Source organism: Anabrus simplex, chromosome 6, assembly GCF_040414725.1.
Source record: "Anabrus simplex isolate iqAnaSimp1 chromosome 6, ASM4041472v1, whole genome shotgun sequence".
NCBI classification, from domain to species: Eukaryota; Metazoa; Arthropoda; class Insecta; order Orthoptera; family Tettigoniidae; genus Anabrus; species Anabrus simplex.
The window spans coordinates 28,027,939-28,054,217 of record NC_090270.1 but is presented as its reverse complement, the minus strand read 5'-3'; the positions used below and the strand labels follow the sequence as shown (position 1 = coordinate 28,054,217).

The window sequence follows — 26,279 nt, the reverse complement described above, 5'->3', positions numbered from 1 at the left end:
TCCGTGCCGCCCCTCTTGGTAAGGCACAACATGTCAGGCCCATCATTATAGTAACACTACCCATTCATCTCTCTCTTATACATCTACCTTAGCTCTTACACACACTTATTTACTCAAGACCTGCCGTCCTCAGCAGAACACTGCTTTCCAGATCCGCTGACTTTATATTTCGTCATCCGCAGCGCCGTATGTGCCCTAATTCTTATTACACTTAGCAGTTACTACTATTGTGTATGCACTGACCTACTTCCAGATAAATTGCAGTTCGCTTGTGTGTCAACAGTTGCGTCATGTCTTTCATTATCTAACTTACTTACCTCTACTATTTCAATTATACTTCCATATTTTGCCATATCGATAATACCATGTCCCATCTTTATCACTTAAACCTTCCAACATTACAATATCTTACAACTTCCCCCATCTTAATTACACTTCACAAACCTTCCACATTTACAATGTATCTCCAGGTTTAACAATTAGATATAATCGAACCTTCTAACTTTTTGCCCTTATCTTAACAATCATTCACTCACCCTCCACACACATTTATAACCATACTTATCTTAATTAACTGCCCTTAACAAACCTATCTCCTAAAAATCCTTACATCTAACCTTTACTCATCACTCTTACACACTCCTCTATTCATTCTCATTTTACACTCTTAGCTCTTTACACTTGCTTTCACATCCACTTTTAAGTCTTATACATTCATGACTCGCCAGTAAACCTTACCACCGTTGCTTAACTTATTTCAAACCTAAATAACATTATGAATTTTCCTCTTTTAACTTCATTTCACAAACTCTCCTTACCGCACATAAATATCTATTTAATTCCTTCCCATTTTCCCATTCGTGGATAATCTACCCTACGATTTTTCACTCATCCCCTTTTTCTAATAATTCCCGTTTATTGGCACTCAAAAGTATATGTCTTACCTTTTCCGTATCTTTGCAATTGCCTGTTAAGTGTAGATCATTTCCTGATGCCCCACATAATACGTATAGTGACTTTTATTTATTCTTTGTCCATCCCTTATTTTTGTATAACCGCATCATGGTAATCCTCCTCTGTTCAACCTATCGACATTCCTAATATTTAACACTGACCCTTCCATTACTTTGTTAAAAACACTAAGCGATCCTCTGTTCCTACACTCTTCTATCAATTTCTCTCTTTGAATATCTCTGACTCTCCTTAAAAGCACCCTCTGTCCCCTAACTTCCTTCTTCTTCCAAACCTCTTCCCACATGTACCCCATTCCCATCCTCTCAAAGTATAGTTTAATTTTTTCTAGCCAGCACCCCTTATACATGCTTTTCTTTTGTTGTTTGTACGCAGACTGAAGCACCCTCCCTCCTACCCCTCTTTTCAAACCCATCCAGTATTTGACTACTCTTTTCACACACTCTACCTCTATTTATCCTCTGCACATTAATTACACCCCAGCATTTGCTGTGCACTGGGGGAGCTTCATCACTGCCTAACCAAATTTACTCATAATTTGTCTTAAGTTAACCCTCTTTTCCTCCAGCCCCCATACTTCTGCCGCATACATTACCCTGCCAAATACTACTGATCTTAAGACTAACCTCACAGTTTTATAGCTTATTCTCAGAAATGTAGCCACTAAATTTTTTACTAAGGCTAAGGCTGCCATCCCCTTTCCCCTTGTTCTCTTAATTTCCTCCTCCCATGTCCCTCTTCTGTTTAAAATCACCCCTAAGTATTATAACTTATTTATTTGAACTATTCTCTCTCCCTGGACCATCCAAGTCATTTCTTTCTTTCTCCCTTTATGTTTCTGCATTACTAACACTTTAGGTTTATTCCCGTTAATTTTCACGGCCCATTCCTTTGGATGTTCTGACACTGCATTTAAACTTTGCACATCCCACCAGCAGTTAAAGTCAGCAATACCACATCGTCCGCAAAGATCAGACCCTGTATCTCCAACCCATTTAGAACCAGTGCCGCCCAATTATTCCTACCGTGTCCATCCAAAATGCCGTTAATGAATAAAATAAACAATATCAGGAATAATTTACAACCTTGTTTTAGACACACCTTACACTCTAATGGCCTACTTAACCTGTTTTCCTCCAACTTAACACAGCACCAGACCTCCTTATATATAGCCTCCACAGCATGTATCATCTTCCCAGAAACCACCCAATTTTTCTACGTACTAACGCACTTCTGTTTACCGCATCAAACGCTTTTACAAAATCAATACTCGCTACATAAACTTTGCATCTTCCCATACTCATGTATTTATCTAAAATCACCTTCACTATCATTATGTTGTCTACCGTTCTTTTTCCTTTTCTAAAGCCCCCTTGGAAATCTGACGAAACCGAATTCTTTTCAGTCCGGTCTCTTAATATGTTTGCTAAAACTCCTGTATAAATTTTACTTAGAGAATCTAACAGCGTTATACCCCTATAATTGTTAGTGCTGTTTTATTATCTATTTTCTTGTATATTGGATATATAATTCCTGTCTCCCATTCTTTGGGATACTTTGCCCCCTCAAAAATCTTGTTAAATAACTTCACTATGCCCTCTATCATCAGCCCAATTTTGCTTAATTCTTTCCAAAACTTATTATTAATACCATTGCATCCTCCCGCAGACCTACCCCTAATTTAACCTATCACTTCCACAACTTATTCTTTTGAAATTTCTTTGTCCAGTTCATATATCGATTCCCCTTATCTCTCCAAATAACTTCTTCCCCTTTCTCTCTACATCATTCCTTCCCCCACCTCCAAGTAGTTCACTAAAATAGTTCACCCTCTGCTCATCCTCGATACTTGGCTTCTCAAATCTCCTTCCACAGTTGTTAATTCTGTTTATTCTCTCCCAAAATTTTCCCATTTTATTCCTCCTACACTCTTTATTTATCGCTTCCGTTTGTTCTTTCCTCCATAACTTTTTCTCTCACTGATTTCCCTTTTGTAGTCTTTCTTTAATTTACAGAAAACTTATCTTTCCGTACTCCCACATTTTTCTATACTCTCTTAACATACCCATAACCCTATTTCGCAATTCCTCACACTCCTTATTGTACCACCCTTCGCCCTCTCTCCTATTACTCCTCCTGCCTCTGTCTATCTGAGCTACCTTTTGATTGGGTATAAAATCAGTTCCAAGGCTCTATGCTGTTTTCCTCCAACGCAACCTCCCACCCATACCTTACTAATTGTAACTCCTATTTTATTATCTTATCCAATTCCCGTTTTGCTTTCTCTGACCATTTATATTTAATATACCCTCCCCCCAGTACATCATTGTTCTTTAACTCTCTCTTCTTGTCCCTCCCTACCTTCCTTTTTATCAACACCCACACTGGAAAATGATGTGATTCAACGCAATTTTCTACCTCCATCCTTACGATTTCTTCTAACATATGTTCTGAGCTTATTACAATGTCAAACGCGCTTCTTCCCTGTTCTGTAACATAAGTCAGCTTCCCCTTCCTGTCACCCTCTTTGCAACCATTTAGAATATATAAATTTCCCGCTGCACACATTTCTAAAAGTTTATCTCCATAACTGTTTATGACTGTATCTTCACTTCTTCTACTTTCCCTCATTTCCTTTCTGTCTTCTTTACTGTACATTGGGCTCTGCTCCCCTATTCTCGCATTCCAGTCCCCAAATAACAACATACCATCTTCTTTGAACTTCCCCCTTATCATACTAATTTCGAGCAATAACTCCTCAATTTTGTTGTGTACAACGAACTCCTAGGGTGGCAATATGTAAATGCTAAACTTACCTTCTTAACCCTCCCTTCTTCCCTCCCCATATTAAATCTAATCCAGATCACTTCTTGCATCTCTATCTCAATATCCTACACTAGTCCACTAATTTCTTCCTTTATTAGAACCACTATTCCTCCTGGGGTTCTCTCCTTATTCCACTCCTTTCTGTTGTGAAAATGAAAACCTACAACCTGTTTTCCAGTCATTGACCTGGCCAGGGATGTAATGAATGAATCATATATATAGGCTATTATTACGATGGAGTCGCTACTCCCAAAGTGATGTATACCAGGTGGCTCACGGACGCCGTACTTTCTACTTATAAATGTCCCGCATGCATAAGTAATGTGTGGGGTGTCTACCAACTGATTTTAACAGGGGAACTACTGCCAGCGGGCAGGTTACGTCAGAATATGAAGAGATAAGAAACAGAGTCACACTCGCAGCATGTTACTCAGCGTTGCCGATCGAATGCACCCCTTGCATTAGTAAACATCGTTTTCGACCGCATAGTTCTAGGCTGGTGTTTGCTACAACCGCACTATATTTGCTGTCTGCATATCGGCAGTAGCTAGTGTGATCAGCAGCGGTGAATACACAGACATTATTTTAATCTGAACAATCTGGTCGGAATGCAACAGAAGCTCCAAACAGACGTATGCTTTCTACATACGTACTTCACCGAACAGTATTAGTTTTTGTTTCAGACATGCAAGTCTTCCATCGAGTGGAATGTCTACACGTGTATAAATAAACAAGTTATTAGATTTCATTTACTGCATCTTCTTTTCTTTGCTAGGGGCTTTACGTCGCACCGACACAGATAGGTCTTATGGCAACGATGGGATAGGAAAGGCCTAGGAGTTGGAAGAAAGCGGCCGTGGCCTTAATTAAGGTACAGTCCTAGCATTTGTCTGGTGTGAAAATGGGAAGCCACGGAAAACCATCTTCAGGGCTGCCGATAGTGGGATTCGAACCTACTATCCCCCGGATGCAAGCTCACAACCGCGCGCCTCTACGCGCACGGCCAACTCGCCTGGTACTACTGCATCTTTGGCGTGTCTACAAGCAGTAGCGGCGGTTATGGGGTGGGGTGAGGAGGGACAGTCGCTCCCACCCGCACTTTGTAGAGTAAATATGACATTTATTCCATTTTAGCCAGCTGAAACTAGGAATTATTTTAAAACAAGCTATTTGTACAAGCCTTGTTGTCTTATATGCTAAATCTTTCCTTTACTGTATAGCGCTACGGAATGTAGTGGAGACGTTGCATGTACTGTGAGGAAGGATAGTAGGTGTACACATTTTTGCCGAGGTCGTGGCCACGGAGTTATAATTCACCCGCTTGGCGCGCGCATTCGTCAGTCTGGCAGTCTCTTTATTGTCTGTTAGTTTCTTAGTGTGTATTCAAATACTAAATGATTATTAATTGCATAATCATGCCGTACATCTATGTAATTGTACAGGGCGATCTGGCCGTGGGGTTACGGGCGCGCAGTTGTGAGCTTGCACTCGGGAGATAATGGTTTCGAATCCCATTGTCGACACCACTGAAGATGGTTTTCCGCTGTATCCCATTTTCATACCAGGCAAACGCTGAGGCTGTACCTTAATTAAGGCCACGGTTGCTTCCTTCCCATAAGTTCTATCTGTGTCGGTGCGACATAAAGTCAATTGTAAAATCAGATATATTTAAGTGTAATTGTAATTTCAACGCGAGAGAATACCAACTTTACATTCACCGGACTAAATTATTTCGTTTGTATTATGCTTTTTTATAAGTAAATGTAATTAATCAGCCCCGTGGATTAGGCCTATTCGTAATAATAGTTTTTTGTGATTTTGATTCAATGCTGTATAATAAAATTTTCACCAGGTCTCACAAACATACTACGGGGCATTTACTTAATAAATACCATAACACAAAGAAATAACATAGGAACGTTGGTATTAGCTCCTGTTGCAATACGATTACAACTGAATTTTTTTTACAGTCGGCTTTACTTCGCACCGACATAGATAGGATTTATGGTGACGATGAGACAGAAAAGGGCTGCGCGTGGAAAGGAAGCGACCGTGGCCTTAAATAAGGTACAGCCCCAGCACTTGCCTGGTGTGAAAATGGGAAACCACGGACAACCATCTTCAGGGCTGCTGACAGTGGGATTCGAAACTACTATCTCCCGAGTGCAAACTCAGAGCTGCACGCCCATAACCCCACCGCCACCTCGCCCGGTATAATTACATAGAAGTGCGGCATGATTATGCAATTAAAATAATTTAGTATTTGAATACTCACTAAGAAACTATCAGACACTAAAGAGACTGCCAGACTGATGAATGCGCGCGACAAGTGGGTGAATTATAACTCAGTGGCCACGACCTCGGCAAACATTTGTACCCCTACTACCCTTCCTCACAGCACATGCAACGTCTCCACTACTTGCCGTAGCGCTATACAGTAAAGGAAAGATTTAGCATATAAGACAACAAGGCTTGTACAAATAGCTTGTTTTAAAATAATTCCTAGTTCCAGCTGGCTAAAATGGAATAAATGTCATATATACTCTACAAAGTGCGGGTGGGAGCGACTGTCCCTCCACACCCCACCCCCTAACCGCCGCTACTGCTTGTAGACACGCCAAAGATGCAGTAGTACCGGGCGAGTTGGCCGTGCGCGTAGAGGCGCGCGGCTGTGAGCTTGTATCCGGGAGATAGTAGGTTCGAATCCCACTATCGGCAGCCCTGAAGATGGTTTTCCGTGGTTTCCCTTTTTCACACCAGACAAATGCTAGGGCTGTACCTTAATTAAGGCCACGGCCGCTTTCTTTCAACTCCTAGGCCTTTCCTATCCCATCGTGCCATAAGACCTATCTGTGTCGGTGCGACGTAAAGCCCCTAGCAAAGAAAAGAAGATGCAGTAAATGAAATCTAATAACTTATTTATTTATACACGTATAGACATTCCACTCGATGGAAGACTTGCATGTCTGAAACAAAAACTAATACTGTTCGGTGAAGTACGTATGTAGAAAGCATACGTCTGTTTGGAGCTTCTGTTGCATTCCGACCAGATTGTTCAGATTAAAATGTCTGTGTATTCACCGCTGCTGATCACACTAGCTACTGCCGATATGTAGACAGCAAATATAGTGCGGCTGTAGCAAACACCAGCCTAGAACTATGCGGTCGAAAACGATGTTTACTAATGCAAGGGGTGCATTCGACCGGCAACGCTGAGTGACATGCTGCGAGTATGACTCTGTTTCTTATCTCTTCATATTCTGACGTAACCTGCCCGCTGGCAGTCGTTCCCCTGTTAAAATCAGTTGGTAGACACCCCACACATCACTTACGCATGCGGGACATTTATAAGTACAAAGTACGGCGTCCGTGAGCCACCTGGTATATTAAATGAGAATGGAGAGTGTTGCTGGAATGAAAGACGACAGGGAAAACCGGAGTACCCGGAGAAAAACCTGTCCCGCCTTCGCTTTGTCTAGCACAAATCTCACATGGAATGACCGGGATTTGAACCAAGGTATCCAGCGGTGAGAGGCCGACGTGCTGCCGTCTGAGCCACGGAGGCTTTCTCCTTTCTGTTGTATTTATACTTAACCACAAACCCTTCCCATGTTATCTCCTTCCCTCTTTCAAGCCTTGTCTCCAAGAGTGTCACAATATCGTAACTTTCCACTACATCTTTAACCTTTTTATTACCTAACTAGCAAGATACCCGTGCTTCGCTACGGTATTATACTGAAATTTATAATTGAATGCTTATTATTTTAGATATATAATCCGCCGAAATTCGCGATCTGACTCGTTTTCTGCGAGAATCCACCAAAATTCCCGATCTGACTCGTTTTCTATTAGATTACGGCACTTTTCCTCCCATTTTTCAATCTTCCTTTCCAGGAATCGATTTCGTACTTCCCGGGCTAGGCTCAGGTATTCCTCCCGGTCAGTTGGGTCCGTAAATCTTTGCCATCTTTTCCTATAATCATTTTAATATGTATAAAATCCTTCAGAAGATCCGGCGTGGTGTCATATTGGGTGCTTTGGCGGCACTGAACCCGCGGCCGGACTGCATTCTTAGTCATTACCCGTCCAGGAGCCGTTTCCAGCGCGGTCCGCATATTTGACGACGGTCCAGAACATTATTTTTTTTTTTTTTTTTTTTTTTGCTACGGGCTTTACGTCGCACCGACACAGATAGGTCTTATGGCGACGATGGGACAGGAAAGGCCTAGGAGGTGGAAGGAAGCGGCCGTGGCCTTAATTAAGGTACAGCCCCAGCATTTGCCTGGTGTGAAAATGGGAAACCACGGAAAACCATTTTCAGGGCTGCCGATAGTGGGATTCGAACCTACTATCTCCCGGATGCAAGCTCACAGCCGCGCGCCTCTACGCGCACGGCCAACTCGCCCGGTCAGAACATTATTATTATTATTATTATTATTATTATTACTATTATGTGTTGCTGGAATGGCTGATGACAGGGAAAACCGGAGTATCCGGAGAAAAACCTGTCCCGCCTCCGTTTTTTCCAGCACGAATGTCACATGGAGTGACCGGGATTTGAACCACGGAACCCAGCTGTGAGAGGCCGGCGCGCTGCCGCCTGAGCAACGGAGGATACTTATAAGTACATTAAGAACAGTAAAATCAATAGGTCTCACCTCCTTCTACATCCCACCGCCGTTAAGTTTATTTACCGCCACCCCCCCCCCCAAAAAAAATTAAAAGAAGGCTTGTTTCTTTATGTTTAAAGGTGATTCCAAACACCAATGTTCACGTCTATTGCCTTCAGTTTTGAGATATAAGTATCCCCATAAAAATAATTTACTTTTTTCACTTCATTTCACACTACTCCCCCCCCCATGTGAATTTTCCCGCAAAAAATACTTGTTTCTTTAATAGTAAAAGTTCTTCTAAATACCAATTATCACGACTCTAACTTCTTCAGTTTTTGACTTATGTGTCCTCATGAAAGGAATTCAACTCCTTTACACTCCCACCCTCCAAGATGGTTTCCCCACCAAAACGCGTTTATCTTGGTTTTTAAAGGAGATCGAAATACGAATTTTCACATCTGTAACAACTTTAGTTTTTATTAGATGTATGCATTCTCATACAATTAAGTCAATTAAATTTTCAATTCTTTCACCCCCCCCCCCCTTTTCATTGGATTTTCCGAGAATACGTCTTTCTTTACTTTTAAAGCAGATTGCAAATATCAAATTTCACGTCTGTAATATCTTCATTTTTGAGATATCAGTAGAATAATTAAAAGAATTCAACACCATTTTCAGTCACTTTTACCCACCCCCCACCACCCAAGTGGTATTTCCGAAAACTAAAAATACACGATTCGTTATGTTTAATAGAGATAAAAAATACCATTTTTCACTTCTGTAACATGTTAAGTTTTTTTAGATATACTGTAAAAATTCTCATTTTAAAATTTCACCCCTTTTGAGTTCCCCTTAAGTGGAGTTTCCAAAAACAAATCACCTATGTTTCCTTACATTTACAGGAGATTCCAAACAACCACTTTTTACGTCTGTAACATTTTGCGTTTCCAAGATATTCTGTAGATATAGTCTTTCAAAAAATTCACCCCAACTTGTCACTCCTGTTTAACAGCCATTAATTGGATTTTCCAAAAACTAAAAAATACGTGTTTCTTTATTTTTAAAGGAGGTCCCATATAAAAATTTTCAGTTCTGTAATATCTTCAGGTTCTGAAATATAAGTATCCTCATTAAAGGCATTCAACCCATTTTTCACCCTTTTACACCCCTCCTATTAGGATTTACAGGAAACAAAAAAATACGTGTTCCTTTACTTTTAGAGGAGATTCTAACTACCAATTTTTACATCTGTAAATTTTAAAGATGTAGACACACTCATTTTAAAAAATTCACCCCCCTTTTCACCCCCCAATATTTGGATTTTACAAAAACGAAAAAATACGTGTTTCTTTACTTTTAAAGTAGATACAAAATACCAATTTTCAGGTCTGTAGTATCTTCAGGTTCTGAAATATAAGTAGCCTCATTAAAGCCATTCAACCCATTATTCACCCTTTTACACCCTTCCTATTGGGATTTTCCGAAAACCAAAGAATACATGGTTCTTTATTTTTAAAGGAGATTCTAAATACCAATTTTTACATCCATACATTTTAAAAGTTTTGAGATATAGATACACTCATTTTAAAAAAAATCACCCCCTTTTCACCCCCCATTAATTGGATTTTCCAAAAACAAAAAAACACGTGTTTCTTTATTTTTAAAAGAGATCAAAAGTACCATTTTTCAGGTCTGTAATATCTTCAGTTTCTGAGATATAAGTACCGGTATCCTGATTAAAGGCATTCAACCCATTTTTCCCCATTTTCACCCTTTTTTACCCCTCCTATTGGGATTTTCTGAAAACAAAAAAATACGTGTTTCCTTATTTTTAAAGAAGATTCTAAATACCAATTTTTACATCTGTAAACGTTTAAAGTTTTGAGATATAGATACACTCATTTTAAAATTTCACCCCCCTTTTCACCCCCTTAGCGAAGGAATATCCAAAAATCCTCTCTTAGCGAGCACCTACATCTTAATATGAATATATCCCCAAAATTTCATTTCTTTATGTCCAGTAGTTTTGGCTCGGCGATGATGAATCAATCAGTCAGTCAGTCAGTCAGTCAGTCAGTCAGTCAGTCAGTCAGTCAGTCAGTCAGTCAGTCAGTCAGTCAGTCAGGACAAGTTATTTTATATATATAGATTTGCCTAACAGCCTCTCAATATTCACAAACCCTATTTTCCAATTTTGCTATAACTTACCCTCCCCGTTCCAGGTTTCCTCCCCTATTCTTGATTCATGTTACAAAAGCCCTCTCACTTTCTGCCTCCGTTTCTCCCTTCCTTAACATTTTTGTCGGTCTCTTTCCACTTTATCCTCCAAACTTTTATACCTTCTACCCCACAAGTCTTTTAGATTAAAACTTCTTCCTTTGTTCATGGCACCTTTTCCTTCCTGTTCGTCACGCATATCACCACCTTTACTGTTCACTTGTCCACTGCACTCTGCTCTTAACGATTCTTGAGTCTCTCCCTCGCTCACCACTTCTCGACTCCCTTCCTTCACATTCGCAATGCGCTGCCCACTTCCTCTTGGGTAGCTCTCTTCACTTACCTCCACACGTTCCATAACTCGCTCTGCGTCCTTCCATCTTGCTTTACCATCACTTCCTCCTCCGTTCTGTCATAATTGTCCATCGCTTTTAGTTTTGACACCGGCCACTCTCGAAACCATTTTCCATTTGACACCACCAGCCGCTGCCCCCTTATATGTGCCTTCAGCCCTTGGTGTCTCACCCTCCATAGATGCGGCTTCAGAGTGTTCATATTTTCACTTCCTTCTTTACCCATATCTCTCTTAACCCAGATTTTGTGTCCTTGTAAATTACTGGCATTCCTTAACACTATTTATGCCTTTAAAGAAGATAGTAACTTTACTTTAATTGGTCTGTGACCTTTAGCTTAACCCAGTCTTACCACATCGTCTATATAAACTTCAATAAAATTTGTTTTCATCTTGTTCTGGATAACCTCCACCACTTTAAAAATTACGTCCACCTTGCCTTCCTTCTCATCTTCCTGGACACCATAAACAAATATGGATTTCTTCATCCTCTCCTGGTTGCATACTCCTGCTTATTTCCTCAACTTCAGCACCTCCTCTTCCAGATTTATTACTTTCCTTCTTAACAGCTCTACTTCTTTCTCGTTACTACACGTTTTGTTCATCATTTCTTCTGTCTTTGCTTCCAGCCATTTCTTCATATTCCCTATCTCCTTTGATTGCTCTTTCATCATTTCCTTCGTCTGATCCCAAGGGCAGGTTTCTCGTATAACTTCCCTCACTATCTTCTTAATTTCTGCCAAGTGTTCCCAGCTGAAATTGCCGCTGGTATTTGGGCCGGGGTTTATATCCACCCCCCCCCCTCAATGACCAGAAGTACAGCTGCCACCAGTACCGGTACACCCATCTTTTCCAGCTCTTCTTTTCTCTCCAAACCATTCTTAGAATTCTTCCCCTGCTTCCAATGCCACCTCCCGATAGCGGCCCGGTACTGTTCAACTCCCACCATACTTCACAGCACGCACTACCCAACACGTTCTCTCTCGCCGCTTGCTCAAGCTGGATTACCTCGTCATCACAGCGCAGCTATGGAAATCAGAATGGCGCTGATTGCAGCGACCTTTAAAAAAAATGTCAACTGTAACTTGGAACTCAGTGGACGTATTTCAATTACGGAGGCATCATTTGTCATAGAACAAAGTGTCCTTTAAGACATAATAGACTGATGTGTAGTGACATTTGAAGCAAGTGAATTGTATGCATGTAGATTGACTCCTGGCGATGACTCTGACGCTTACTTTTTAAACGTATCTTATACTCTTCACGGCGTCTTCGGCACTGATGGATATTGACGATAATACTAATATGCGACTTTCAGAGAGTTTCGTAGAGACGATTGTTACGACCGTAGGTGTAGGCAACTCACATTTCGTTGAGGTGTTTCTAGGAAATGAATTTGACCACGGGTGATCGTTGGTGGTTCGAGCGCGATTTGATTCCCATCAAAATAAATAGTAGCATTTAGACCAGATAGGTGTAATCACGCTTACAGCTGGACAAAATTAAGCCTAACCACAATATTTTTGTTGGCAGCTTGAGTATAGACCCCTTAGAGCGACACACTCTTATAATAATGGTCATTGGAGGCTGTGTCAGCTGGATTTATAAAGGGGGAATTATGCAGATCATGGCCCAGCGGTACGTGTCGCTACCCAAGCTGCGTGACGCCAGGATGTAAGTATCTGCCGCCTCTCCTTAAGACTCGAACCCGTGGGAAGCCCACGCTGCCAATACCTTCGCAATTGTCTCACTGGGTTTTGTAGTTTATCATATTTCGAACAGAAAGTGGACCATGATGATAATGAGGAGGAGTAGGACGAGAAGGAAATTCTGTTGTGCATATTTAGTGGAGAAGACAGTGGTTTCTTCCGAAATAGGAATACCGAAGTAGTCTACAATATTCGTACTGTTCTCTCTAACTTGATGCGATCTGCCCCCATAGCTTTCCTTTCATCATATGTTTCTATCTATAACACTGGCTGAATATGGACTTATTCAATCAATTTCTCTTCCATTTTGACAGTAAAGCTCGTTGATGCTCTATCCAACCGCTTGCCGAAGTGTCGCGCAATGTGGTGGGACGAATCAATCTCAAGTTGCGCACACAATTCCCCTTAGGTCCTGTAACTCGTGCGAAGGAGCTACGCAACTCGCGCCTCACACGGGTCGAGTCTACCATAAACCAAGTTTTTAGAGTATATGAAGCTCGTGTGAAACTGACCGCGTCAATGTCACTTACAGAGCGGTTTGGATCTTCGTGTTGGGAGTGCTATCGCTCACCGCAGTGTGTGGTTACAATGGACTGTTGATATACGCCACGTACTACGACTGTGACCCACTGACCACCAAGGTAAGTATGGGATGGTTGTTCTCAGTGGCGTGCGGTGAACACATTCGTTACCCCAGCACAAAAATCTATTTTTAAATGTAAGCAATCTTAGCCCCACTACTATTTATAAAGTCTACATTCCCAGTTTATAAGGCTGCATTTTTCGTGGAAAAAGCTATCTGAGAAAGGTATTTCAAAAATATTTTCAACCACACACTCACACATATTTCCAAATTGATGTTCACGGCAGTGACGACATCGTCATAATTGAATCTATAGCAGATTTTAAACAATGTCTTTACAGTTTTGCCTGATGACGCTTTGTGGTAGTATAGTCATGGTTTTCACAAAAATACACTGGGACTAACTACAGGTACTTGTTTTCAACTTTAAAAACCTAACCTGAACTGATTCATTAAAATTTAATTGGAATTTTACCGTCACCGAAGTTTTGTAGTTTCACTCGCTTACTGAGTGTACGTTCGTCAACGACAAACGAGGGAAAATATTCCTCACGAGGTATAACACACGTTATATTCATGAAAAATGGCACAGAACTCACGAAAACATCACCTGTAATCCAAGAGGAACCCTACAAAAATTCACTATACCACCATCACAGACAACCAAATACAAAGTTCGTTTATTTCGCGCTCAGCTCTTTGTTCATGCTGGGCAACCTAAATATTTTTCTGCGGCTATCGGAAAACATACTCTATAGCTTACGTGCCATCAATGAATTGCCGAACATGTCGAACATGCCAAAATCAAAAAATAAAATATATTCTTCTATATTAAAATAGATTTCCTAAACTGGCTCTACTTTAATTAGCAAGACGATGTGCAAGTTGCTGTACTGTTAACATGTTAATATTTTCCCTGTAGCCTCCAGTGTGTGGCGCTGAACACTTCGAGTGTCAAGTATTAAAACTAACATCCCTTACCTAAGCTAGCTGGCCTGTCGCCGTAAACCCAACTCGCTGGAGAGAGCTGAATTACGGTAGTGATAGCTGCACTGGGCTTGGCTTAGATATTCACAGTTTTAGCTTTATAAAAAGTGTGCTAAGGAATAATAAGAAAATATTAAAACAAATTTATTTGCGTCAGCAGCGCTGGGGTAGATGGGGTTCAACGCACGCTACTGGTTGGTCTAAGTGAAATACAACAAGTGAGTCACGTGATGTGGGTGTTCTGTTCGCAGCTCGCCAAGGCCAAGGACCAGCTGCTCCCCCTGCTGGTGATGCGGACTCTCGCGGACTTCCCCGGTCTGCCAGGCTGCTTCGTGGCCGGAGTGTTCAGTGCAGCTCTCAGGTACAGTCTGCTTCGGGGGAGATAAGGAGGACTGGTGTTGAGAAAAATGCGTAAGGTGAAATGGGTCGATCGTACCACAAACCGAGTAATTGTGAAGAGTACGATTTAGCAAAATTTGTCTCGAAAAGGAGCTGGGTTTGTTAGTTACTCTCTGAGACACAGGATTTGTTAATATACATTTGGAGGGAGATCTTTTTTTTTTCTTTGCTAGTTGCTTTACGTCGCACCGACACAGATAGGTCTTATGGCGACGATGGGATAGGAAAGGGCTAGGAGTTGGAAGGAAGCGGCCGTGGCCTTAATTAAGGTACAGTCCCAGCATTTTCCTGGTGTGAAAATGGGAAACCACGGAAAACCATCTTCAGGGCTGCCGACAGTGGGTTTCGAACCCACTATCTCCCGGATGCAAGCTCACAGCTTGGATGGATGGATGGATGGATGGATGGATGGATGGATGGATGGATGGATGGATGGATGGATGGATGGATGGATGGATGGATGGATGGATGGATGGATGGATGGATGGATGGATGGATGGATGGATGGATGGATGGATGTTATCATCTATCAACCTTGCGGGCTGTGAGGTTTAGGTATGGATGGATGATCAGTCAATGTTACTTAACAACCGTGTAGGTTGTGATGTAAGAATGGTCAGACAATGTTACCTAGCAACCGTACAGATTGTGATGTAAATGTGGTCAGACAATGTTACCTAGGAACCGTACAGGTTGTGATGTAAGGGATGGATGGTCATACAATGCTACATAGCAACCGTGCAGGTTGTAATGAGAGATGGTCAAATAATGTTACCAAGAAACCGTACGGTTGTGATGTAAGGTATGGACGGATGGTCATAAAATGTTACCTATCAATCGTACAGGCTGTGATGTAAGTTATGAATGAACGGCCAGACAATGTTACCTAGCAACTGTGCAGGCTGTGATGTAAGGATGGTTAAACAATGTTACCTTGCAACCGTACAGGCTGTTGTGTAAGGTATGAGTGGATGGCCAGATAATGTAACCTAGGCTGCGATGTAAGGTATGCATGGGTAGCCAGACAGTTTTACCTAGCAAGCGTGCAGGCTATGATGTAAGGTACTGAAATGAAATGGCGTACGGCTTTTAGTGCCGGGAGTGTCCGAGGACATGTTCGGCTCGCCAGGTGCAGGTCTTTTGATTTGACGCCCGTAGGCGACCTACGCGTCGTGATGAGGATGAAATGATGATGAGGACGATACATACACCCAGTCCCTGTGCCAGAGAAATTAACCAATTAAGGTTAAAATTCCCGACCCTGCCGGGAATCGAACCCGGGACTCCTGTGACCAAAGGCCAGTACGTTAACCATTTAGCCATGGAGCCGGACATGTAAGGTACTAATGGATGGCTATACAATATTACGTAACAACCGTGCAGGCTGCGATGTAAGGCATGGTTGGCCATAACCGGGAGACATATACTGCATATTTATGATAATTTGATTTTCGCTTTGGGAAATTTGACACGATTTTAATGTGACTTAAAATTGCACTACACTTCAAATACCTTAAAATCTGTCAGTGGCAGGTTAATTATGATAGATTGTAAAACAAGGGCTCTTACAAATTCGGAGGTAAAGATCTTTCGAAAAACACGTAATTGATTATTTGTACAAACGGGCGGGAGTCAGCGAAGTATACTCTACTACTGCCTACACAACAAACTATACTGTGCTACTACCTACACGAGGGTAGCAGACAACAAACTATACTGTGCTACTACCTACACGAGGGTAGCTGACAACAAACTATACTGTGCTACTACCTACACGAGGGTAGCAGGCAACAAACTATACTGTGCTACTACCTACACGAGGGTAGCTGACAACAAACTATACTGTGCTACTACCTACACGAGGGTAGCTGACAACAAACTATACTGTGCTACTACCTACACGAGGGTAGCTGACAACAAACTATACTGTGCTACTACCTACACGAGGGTAGAAGACAACAAACTATACTGTGCTACTACCTACACGAGGGTAGCTGACAACAAACTATACTGTGCTACTACCTACACGAGGGTAGCTGACAACAAACTATACTGTGCTACTACCTACACGAGGGTAGCTGACAACAAACTATACTGTGCTATTACCTACACGAGGGTAGCAGACAACAAACTATACTGTGCTACTACCTACACGAGGGTAGCTGACAACAAACTATACTGTGCTACTACCTACACGAGGGTAGCAGACAAGAAACTATACTGTGCTACTACCTACACGAGGGTAGCAGACAACAAACTATACTGTGCTACTACCTACACGAGGGTAGCAGACAAGAAACTATACTGTGCTACTACCTACACGAGGGTAGCAGACAACAAACTATACTGTGCTACTACCTACACGAGGGTAGCTGACAACAAACTATACTGTGCTACTACCTACACGAGGGTAGCAGACAACAAACTATACTGTGCTACTACCTACACGAGGGTAGCTGACAACAAACTATACTGTGCTACTACCTACACGAGGGTAGCAGACAACAAACTATACTGTGCTACTACCTACACGAGGGTACCAGACAACAAACTATACTGTGCTACTACTTAGACGAGGGTAGCTGACAACAAACTATACTGTACTGCTACCTAGACGAGGGTAGCAGACAACAAACTATACTGTGCTACTACCTACACGAGGGTACCAGACAACAAACTATACTGTGCTACTACCTACACGAGGGTAGCAGACAACAAACTATACTGTGCTACTACTTAGACGAGGGTAGCTGACAACAAACTATACTGTACTGCTACCTAGACGAGGGTAGCAGACAAGAAACTATGCTGTGCTACTACCTACATGAGGGTAGCAGTCAACAAACTATACTGTGCTACTACCTACACGAGGGTAGGAGACAAGAAACTATACTGTGCTACTACCTACACGAGGGTAGCAGACAACAAACTATACTGTGCTACTACCTAGACGAGGGCTACTTCCGTTACCAACATGACCACGACTCTCTACTACCTTTTATCACACCTTTACCCACCTCCTTTCACCAACTTCATGCCGAATCCACCCCTTCCCCCCGCACACTATATGTAATTTTGTAACTCTATGTACAATGGTATCTTTCGAAATACGCGCCCGTGATACGTTGCTACAATGAATTTCTTCTCCCCATTCCCTTGGGTGTTCGCTGGGGTTCGCCTGTGCGGGGGGCTTTGCGGGTCTCCCCTGGATTCCGACTTGTTGTCCCGGTCTCCCTGCGCCAGTTCACTAAATATCTCCTTTCTATGGTATGTACGATACATACCACCTCTAACTGATTTCTTCACGGATTTCTTATTTCTCTCCGGCCGAAGAGCTACTCGTTTAGCTGGTGGCCCGCCCATCTGTTGATGGGAATGAAATAACCCTGTGAAATGAAAAAATAGACGAGGGTAGCAGACAACAAACTATACTGTACTACTACCTACACGAGGAGTTAGTGTTCTAGTGTTAACGTATGGTCCAGGTCTTTCCAGTGGTCGATCATCGCGTCTGTGAACCTTTTCAGGCGAAATAACCAGTGAAGACCTCGGTATTCTCTAATTACGTAACCGGGCATTTTACACGGAATTTATTTGTCGCTTAGAAAACCGTTTTATAAAATGACGTGAATATACACATGAAATCATTAATTTTACAGAGGAGTTCATCGTTATTTGGAGAGTGACGAAGTTCAGCTTGAGCTAAAGTACTTGTTGCTATTTTTACAGTTCCATGTCAACCACCATGAACTCGATGGCAGTCGTGGTATTAGAAGACTTCTACAAGCCTTTTTCTGCCAAGCCTTTAACAGAAAGACAGACGAGTATCTTAATGAGGACTGTCGTCGTTATCTTCGGCTTCGTGTGCGTGGCACTCGTGTTCTTTGTCGAGAAGCTGGGCTCCGTACTGCAGGTGGGTAATTCACTCTGTTATCTCGTCCTAAAATAATAAAACTCAGACATTTTTAGATTTTGTCAAACAGAATTATTGACAATTTCGTGATAAATTTGGTGCATCCTTTGCTAAGAGACTCACTGTTATGTTTACCAAGTGTGATTAGAAATGATGACATGTTCCGCATGGTTCTCTTGAAGATAATCGTGTGAGACCCATACATAACCACCAACCTTTGTTTTCCAGAACTTCAGCCTAGATCATCTATCATCTATTAGAATGAATTCCTACTCATACGGGGATTGGGGCAAAAGTCATGGCAACTACATTTTCTTCGTGTAGATATATGAACGGATCACAATCGTATATGTGTCGTGTGGAAGTTCTGCAGGCATAGTGTGTACGCAGAACAACAGATGGCTCTATGATAGCTGGTAGTAGAGCAGCGAGGGCTGTGAAATCAGTCAGTTGGGGAGTGTCGTGCGAGATGGAAGTAGCCCGTGTTGAGCAGCGCGCTTACAACAAAATAGCCGTTCTCCGAGGGAGAAATGCGATGGAATGGCACAGTGAATTAGTGGAAACCCTTGGCAATAATGCCCTACTATACCGTACAGTAGAACGGTCGGTAGGAAAGTTTCAGCAAGGACGTTTGTCAACCAGTGATGAGCAAGCTTCGGGACGACCTGTCAGTGTGTGGACCGACGTGGCACGTGCCGTTATCGAGCAGCTCCTGGTAGTTGCTTTACGTCGCACCGACACAGATAGGTCTTATGGCGACGATTTGCTCTTGGATGAAGACAGACGATGGACGCTACTGGAGTTAAGGAGGGCAAGTGGCATCGAGAAACGCACCGTCCACAGGATATTGTGTAATGAGCTGCAACTGCGCAAAATCGCATCGCGGTGGGTACCGCATGCACTGACGGAAGTTCAAAGGTGGGTGCGCTATGCAATATGCTCCTACCACCTTGCACGCTGCCAACAGGACGGCGATCAATTCTTGTCACGAATAATAATCGCTATCGATGAATTTTGGGCCAGGGCATACGAACCAGAACTGAAACGTCAGTCCGCGGAGTGGCGACATGCTGTATCACCAAGGAGGCAGAAGGTCCGTCAGAATCCTTCCCCAGTGAAATTGAAGGTGATCATCGCGTATGACGTCAGGGGTGCCATTGTTTTCCACTTTGTTCCACATGGCAGAACAGTGACTGTACAGTACCACAGGGACTGCCTGGTGCGACAGGTACGACGTGGCATTCGAGAGAAACGTCCGGATCTTGTGGACAGTGCAATAATCCAGCACGACAATGCAAAACCAAATAAAGCAGAGTGTGTATGGCAGCTACTGCGACGTTGGGGATGGGAGGAATTGGAGCACCCACCGTACTCTCCCGACATTTCGCCCTGTGACTTTGATCTCATTCGAAAGATTAAGGAACCACTACGTGGTAGGCGGTTTGCAAGACGAGAGAACATTGCTAATGCTGTGCACCAACAGGTGACCCGATTCACACATGGTGCGGCAAATGCTGAGGCAGATGGTATACAACGCCTCCCACATCATTGGCAGCGTGTGGTGTCAGTAGCAGGGGAATACTTTGAGGGTCTAAAGGCCAAGGTTTGTCATGTCAACTTTATGTGTACTGTGTGGTCATTCGTTAGCACCGGGAAGGCCATACTGCTCTGTATACTACCGTAATAAATTAGTGTGTTACGATATTTCAGTGCTATTCATTGTCCACACATGTAGTTAACACCTTGTCCTTTCGTCTATATATGTCACATTTTCCAACTGGACTGGTATCTTCAAGAAAAAAAGTGGTTGCCATGACTTTTGCCCCAACTCTCGTATTTATAAAGATATAACGTAAATTCCTCGATCCTGTTTATTTGCTATTGCTTATCTCGAGATTTGGTGCAGTTTTCACCATTCTCGAGAAAACATTAGTCTATGACGAAAGGAAGCCGAGAAGTAACGATTTAAGTTAAGGAAGTCGAAGAGAAAACGGCCGTCCGTGCGCCTTTTGTAGCTTAAGATGGCTAAACTGTTAAAGATGTATCAATACCACGAGTCAAAGAATTGTCCAATATATATGAAAAGCATATATAGGTAATCGGCTATATGTGGTTTATGTTGTAGTTTGCATTAAAAAAATCAATGTTAAATTTAGCAACAAATTTTAAAATTAATGAATTAATCGTTGCCAAAATAAATTGTTTATTCACCTGAAGTAACTAGCGTAGATTAAAATGCCATTTATAAATTGTAATTTAAATCTATATTTTTAGAAGATATCGCCGTTCTGAATTTTTCGCTCAACTTCCAGACTGAAATATCATTCTAAAATAGATGTCCGGAATCTGCTGAGGTAGGTTGTCGAAATCTTTCAGGGAAGATGTTTTTAGTCCTTAGGTGCTTACTAAGAAAGCTAGGATTTGAAAGCAAATTATGGAAATAAAGTGCAACGAAAGACTAATGGGATGGAAAAATAGAATAGAGGTTAAGTGTTCTTATTCTACCGCATTCCTTCCTGATTCGTCCGATGACCTTGCTGTTTTCTTCGCACGCACAAGAAACATCTTACCTGGAGCTGGGAAGGCTAGCGCACAGCGAGCCATCTAGTCTAGAACGAGAGTACCACTTACTATGACCGACGGTGAAGAAACCTGAAATTCAGAACTTCGTTATTAGAGAAGTCTTGTTCGCGAACAGTTGAGAGTTTCTTCTGAAGACGCGGAGCAACGTTCTCTGTTTTCTGACACGGCAAAGCTTATCATGTCTACGTATGCTCATGAACATTATGCTCTGCAGAAGGAACGTGACAAGCTTGTAAGCAGCCTCTAGATGCCTATCGTCGTATGTGTAATTATTGTTTTGTAACGATGAATACATTTAAAACTTCGATACTCCGTATTCCTCAGAGATTAAAATCTGCATGATCGTACAAACACTTGTACACACATTTATGAAAAGCAGCTGGAATTGATAAAACTTCTGGGGATATACTAAAGAAAATGGGTTAGGATATAGTACCATATCTGAAGTACTTATTTTATTATTGTTTGCATGAAGGAGCTATGCCAAATTAATGGAGAGTTGAGTTGCTATAGTAGCCCTTGTGTATAAAAGAAAGGGTGATAGATATAAAGCTGAAAATTACAGGCCAGTGAGTTTGACATGCATTGCATATAAGTTTTGGGAAAGCATTCTTTCTGATTACATTAGACATGATTGCGAAATTAATAACTGGTTCGATAGAAGGTAGTCTGGGTTTACGAAAGGTTATTCCACTGAAGCTCAACTTGTAGGATTCCAGCTAGATATAGCAGATATCTTGGATTTCTGGGGTCAAATGGACTGTGCCGCGATTGGCATGACTAAGGCATTTGACAGGGTGGATCATGGGAGACTACTCGCATAAATGAGTGCAATTGGATTAGACAAATGAGTGACTGAATGGGTGGCTAAATTTCTAGAAAATAGATCTCAGAGAATTACAGTAGGCGAAGCTTTATCTGACCCTGTGATAATTAAGAGGATAATCCTTCAAGGCAGTATTATTGGATCTTTATGTTTTCTTAAATATATAAATAGTAGAGTAAAGAAGTGGAATCAGTGATAAGGCTTTTTACGGGTGATGTTATGTATTACCGGTATGTATAGAGTAATAAATAAGTTACACGATTGTGAGCAACTGCAAAATGACCTCGATAATGTTGTGAGATAGACAGCAGGTAATGGTATGATGAAAAACGGGGTTAAAAGTCAGGTTATGTATTTCACAAATAGGAAAAGTCCTCTCAGTTTTAATTACTGCGTTGATGGTGTGAATGTTCCTTATGGGAATCATTGTAAGTACCTAGGTGTTAATATAAGGAAAAATCTTAATTGCGGGTAATTACGTGAATGGGATTGTAAATAACTGATGCAGATCTCTGCACATTGTTATGAGGGTGTTTAGGGGTTGTAGTAAGGATGTAAAGGAGAGGGCATGTAAGTCTCTGGTAAAACCCCAACTAGAGTATGGTCAAGAACTGGATAAGATCGAAAGAAAAGCAGCTCGAATTGTTCTGGGTGATTTCCGACAAAAGGATAGCGAACCAAAAATATTGCAGAGTTCGGGCTGGGAAGACTTGAGAGAAAGGGGACAAGCTACTCGACTAAGTGGTATGTTCCGAGCTGTCAGTAGAGAGATGGCGTGGAATGACATTAGAAGATGAATAATTTTGAATGGTGTATTTAAAAGTAGAAAAGATCACAATATGAAGATGAAGTTGGAATTCAAGAGGACAAATTAGGGCAAATATTATTGTATAGGAAGGGGAGTTAGGGATAGGAATATCTTACCGAGGGAAATGTTCAATACATTTCCAATTTCTTTGCAATCTTTTAAGAAAATGCTAGTAAAACCATAGATAAGGAATCTGCAACCTGGCCGACTGCCCTAAATGCAGATTAGTAGTGATTGATTTTGAATACTTTTTGGTATAGTAAATTGTCTTCACATTTCTTAAAGTAATTTAAAAGCCCTCACGGACCGCATGCGACTCGCAGGCCACCATTTGAAAACCCCTGGTCTAGAATGAGGAGAGAACGTAATGTTTCGATTGCAAATCGCAGAATAACAATAAGAAAATATGTAGTAAATTAGAAATGAAAACTGAAAGAGAAGACAGGAATATAACTTCTCAGACACACACAAGGACGGAACTGATGGCTTGAAATCACTGCTTGCTTGGAGTCTGGAAAACATTCATCTGAGTGAGATTCATTGAAAGTCTTAAGATATGTTCTTAAGTTCATAATTAGTGATCAGATTGCCCTATTGTGGCCAATTCTGTAACTTCCCTTACCGACATTTTTCTTTCACAAACACTGATAGCTCCAACAACACTGACAATTACAGTATATTGCTACCTCAACTTTTAGTACCTCATTGATTGAAAGAGTGTAAAATACAAATTAATTTTCACTACTTTCTATCAATCATCTGTTTCCTAAACAGTTATCAAGAAGGGTTTTAGAATCTTTTACGGGTGCAAAATCTACAATTTGAAGATATTTTATGTGCTGTAGTTTAAGAAATTAACTTATACGCTATTTGGTATCTTGGAACGACATTAATTTACGGCAGAAGTGAGCTTTCTCTTGTGCAGTATTTATAATCGTGATAATCCACATCGATTTAAAGCCATTCTGTGCTGTATTTTTCAAATTTTTGTACTTTAAAAGTGCAGCATGATTGTGTTATTTTCATAAGTATGACAACCACAAGTGAAGTTAGGCTTAATTGCTGTGTTCCCCTTGCTCCAGCAACTATTATTCTAATCCAGAAGGATACATTTCAGTGTTCAGATTTCCTAAGGACGATGCAAAGAAAGCTTCATTGAAGAAATGGATCTCCAGGGACAACTGGAACCCTACTTCATCTAGCGTAGTCTGTGATAAACACTTTGCTCCTGAAGATGTGGAAATATTTGAGTCTTACATTGATCCCAATGGTGAAAGGAAAGCAAGAAAAAAGACAGGACTACATTAAAGTCTGGTGTTCTACCTAGGATTTTCCCGCACCTTCCCAATTATTTAACCAAACCCAGTCCATCCACAACAAAAACTCCAGATGATTGGCATCAAGAAATTCAGAAAAGGGAGGAAAAAGAATTTCAGAAACTTATTGAGTAAGACGAAATTGAAGATTGTAGCCTTAAAAGCTTGTAACACCCTCCTTGCTGACTGTTCAGGAGACAGATGGTTCGCGGAAATTAGTGAAAATGTATTTGCATTTTACGCTCAGTCAATCAATGCGGTATCAAAAGTTGAGATAGCAATAAGAGCGTCGGACGCCCAGTTTCACCAACCTCCGTCAAGGAAGATGATGATCGTCAAATATTTCATGGTCCGTCAAGTCCACTTTTTACGTTTCTTCAACATCCATTTTCACTGATTATCATCAAATCGTTCCTCATCTTTGAAGACTGGTTCTTCGTTCGTCAACTCACTTGACGATCCTCAGGTTAATTAAGATGACTACCATGCTGTAAACGTACGGCTATGTTTATTGCAATTTAAATAATTATACGGAAAGAACTGCTTATCTTTTGTTGAGGGAAAACAATATTTTTCCATTAATATTCAGACAATTTCAGACGCGAATCTACTCATTAGAAATGTAGTATCACGATGGCCCGGCTCGGTACATGATGGCTTCATTTTTGATAATACAGAAATCAGAAGGATATTCGAAACAGGAAGAATACCAGAAGGACATTTATTGGGTGATAGACTGCAGGTCAAGAAAACTACAACAAAGCTCATGTGGAGACAAGAAACATTGTGGAGAGACAGGATTGGGCGTGGAAAAGGAGGTTTCCTGTGCTAACTTTAGGATTATGAACAAAAGTAAGAACTGCATTAACCATACAGTAGCTACTGCTGTTCTTCACAATATTGTAGTACAAACTAGAATCAAGATCTTCGCGAGTATTTGCAAGAGAAAAGAACTCATGACAGAAGTTGCCTTATATCTGATGCGGTACCTGTCCCCGTCCTAGATGTTCCTCGTGACGGTGCGTCTGCTGCTGTTCGTGAAGGGTTTTTCGAAACTCATTTCCTCTAAGAAAGTAGTCCAGCTAAACAAACAAATTCGCAAGCATTTTAATAAAACGTCCTGATAGAACAGCGACATGAACTTACTTTTATTACATTTAACTCATTTGCTTTCATTTTACTGGCAATTTAAATTGTGCCTACATCAATGTGATTTTTGTTAGTCAATTTACTTTCACCTATATGCATTTTGTCACATAATGCAAAGACGCAAATGTCATTGTTCTCTAGCATTTAGAATGATCCCTTATGCCTATATGGGACGAGAGAAAAATAAAAAATAGTTTAAATACTAACCGATATTTACATTATTTATAAATGATTAACAAACCTAACCCCATGGCACCACAGCCGTAAAGGGCCTTGGCCTACCAAGCGACCGCTGCTCAGCCCGAAGGCCTGTAGGTTAATAAATAATAATACTTGTTCAAGTACTTGGCAAGTTTTTCTTGCAACACATATGTTTTAAGCTTTTCATTTTCTTCTTTCATGTGTTCAGTTTCCCTCTGCATTTCAAGAAGCCGCATTTCTGAATCATGTTTTTCTTTCAAGTTCTTGAACTCTAGGTTGCATAGTTTTTGTCTCTCTTCAGACAGTTCGGAAAGTTCTTCACGAGTTTTGCTGCTTCGGCCTTTTTTACTTTACTTAAATTGGGCCTATTCCTTGCATTCCACGGATTCCTTATAGTGGTTGACACTGGTTTCGGCTGCGATATCGGTACTTGCTCAGTAGAAACTGGAGTCGGAGAAATAGCTGACGTCACTGATTCTTCATGAGGTGCGATTTCCAACATAGCAGAGAGGTTATTTATGTCGTACTTGTCTTATCTCCACCGCATCGTTCGTAACCGGTGTTGTCTATTTGATCTACGTAGAAAGCGTCGCAGTCAAACTCATTAGGAACAGGCTCCATATGATCACAGATAATAATTGGGAAGAGGCTCCATATGATCACAGATAATAATTGGGAAGAGGTTTCATCTAATGATGAGGTTCCAGCTGGTCCACCTCGCGTTTTATGCCTGTTGATCTCATCCTGGATCTTCTGTTGTTTCGACAGGCGTTTAAAATTGTCATAGAATGATTTCAATTGTTTTTTCGATCTTTTTTTAACAAA

The 26,279-nt window shown here is 41.3% G+C and overlaps 1 protein-coding gene across 1 annotated transcript in view; it reads left to right on the top strand.

Annotated features, from left to right (window-relative positions):
* Positions 1-26,279, top strand: part of LOC136875843 (sodium-coupled monocarboxylate transporter 1-like) — a 138,532-nt gene that overhangs the window by 57,436 nt on the left and 54,817 nt on the right. Inside the window, exons 7-10 of the mRNA XM_068228212.1 lie at positions 12,514-12,654; positions 13,222-13,330; positions 14,511-14,620; positions 18,388-18,571. Of these exons, the coding sequence (XP_068084313.1) occupies positions 12,514-12,654; positions 13,222-13,330; positions 14,511-14,620; positions 18,388-18,571 (544 nt within the window). The remainder of the gene's footprint in view (positions 1-12,513; positions 12,655-13,221; positions 13,331-14,510; positions 14,621-18,387; positions 18,572-26,279) is intronic.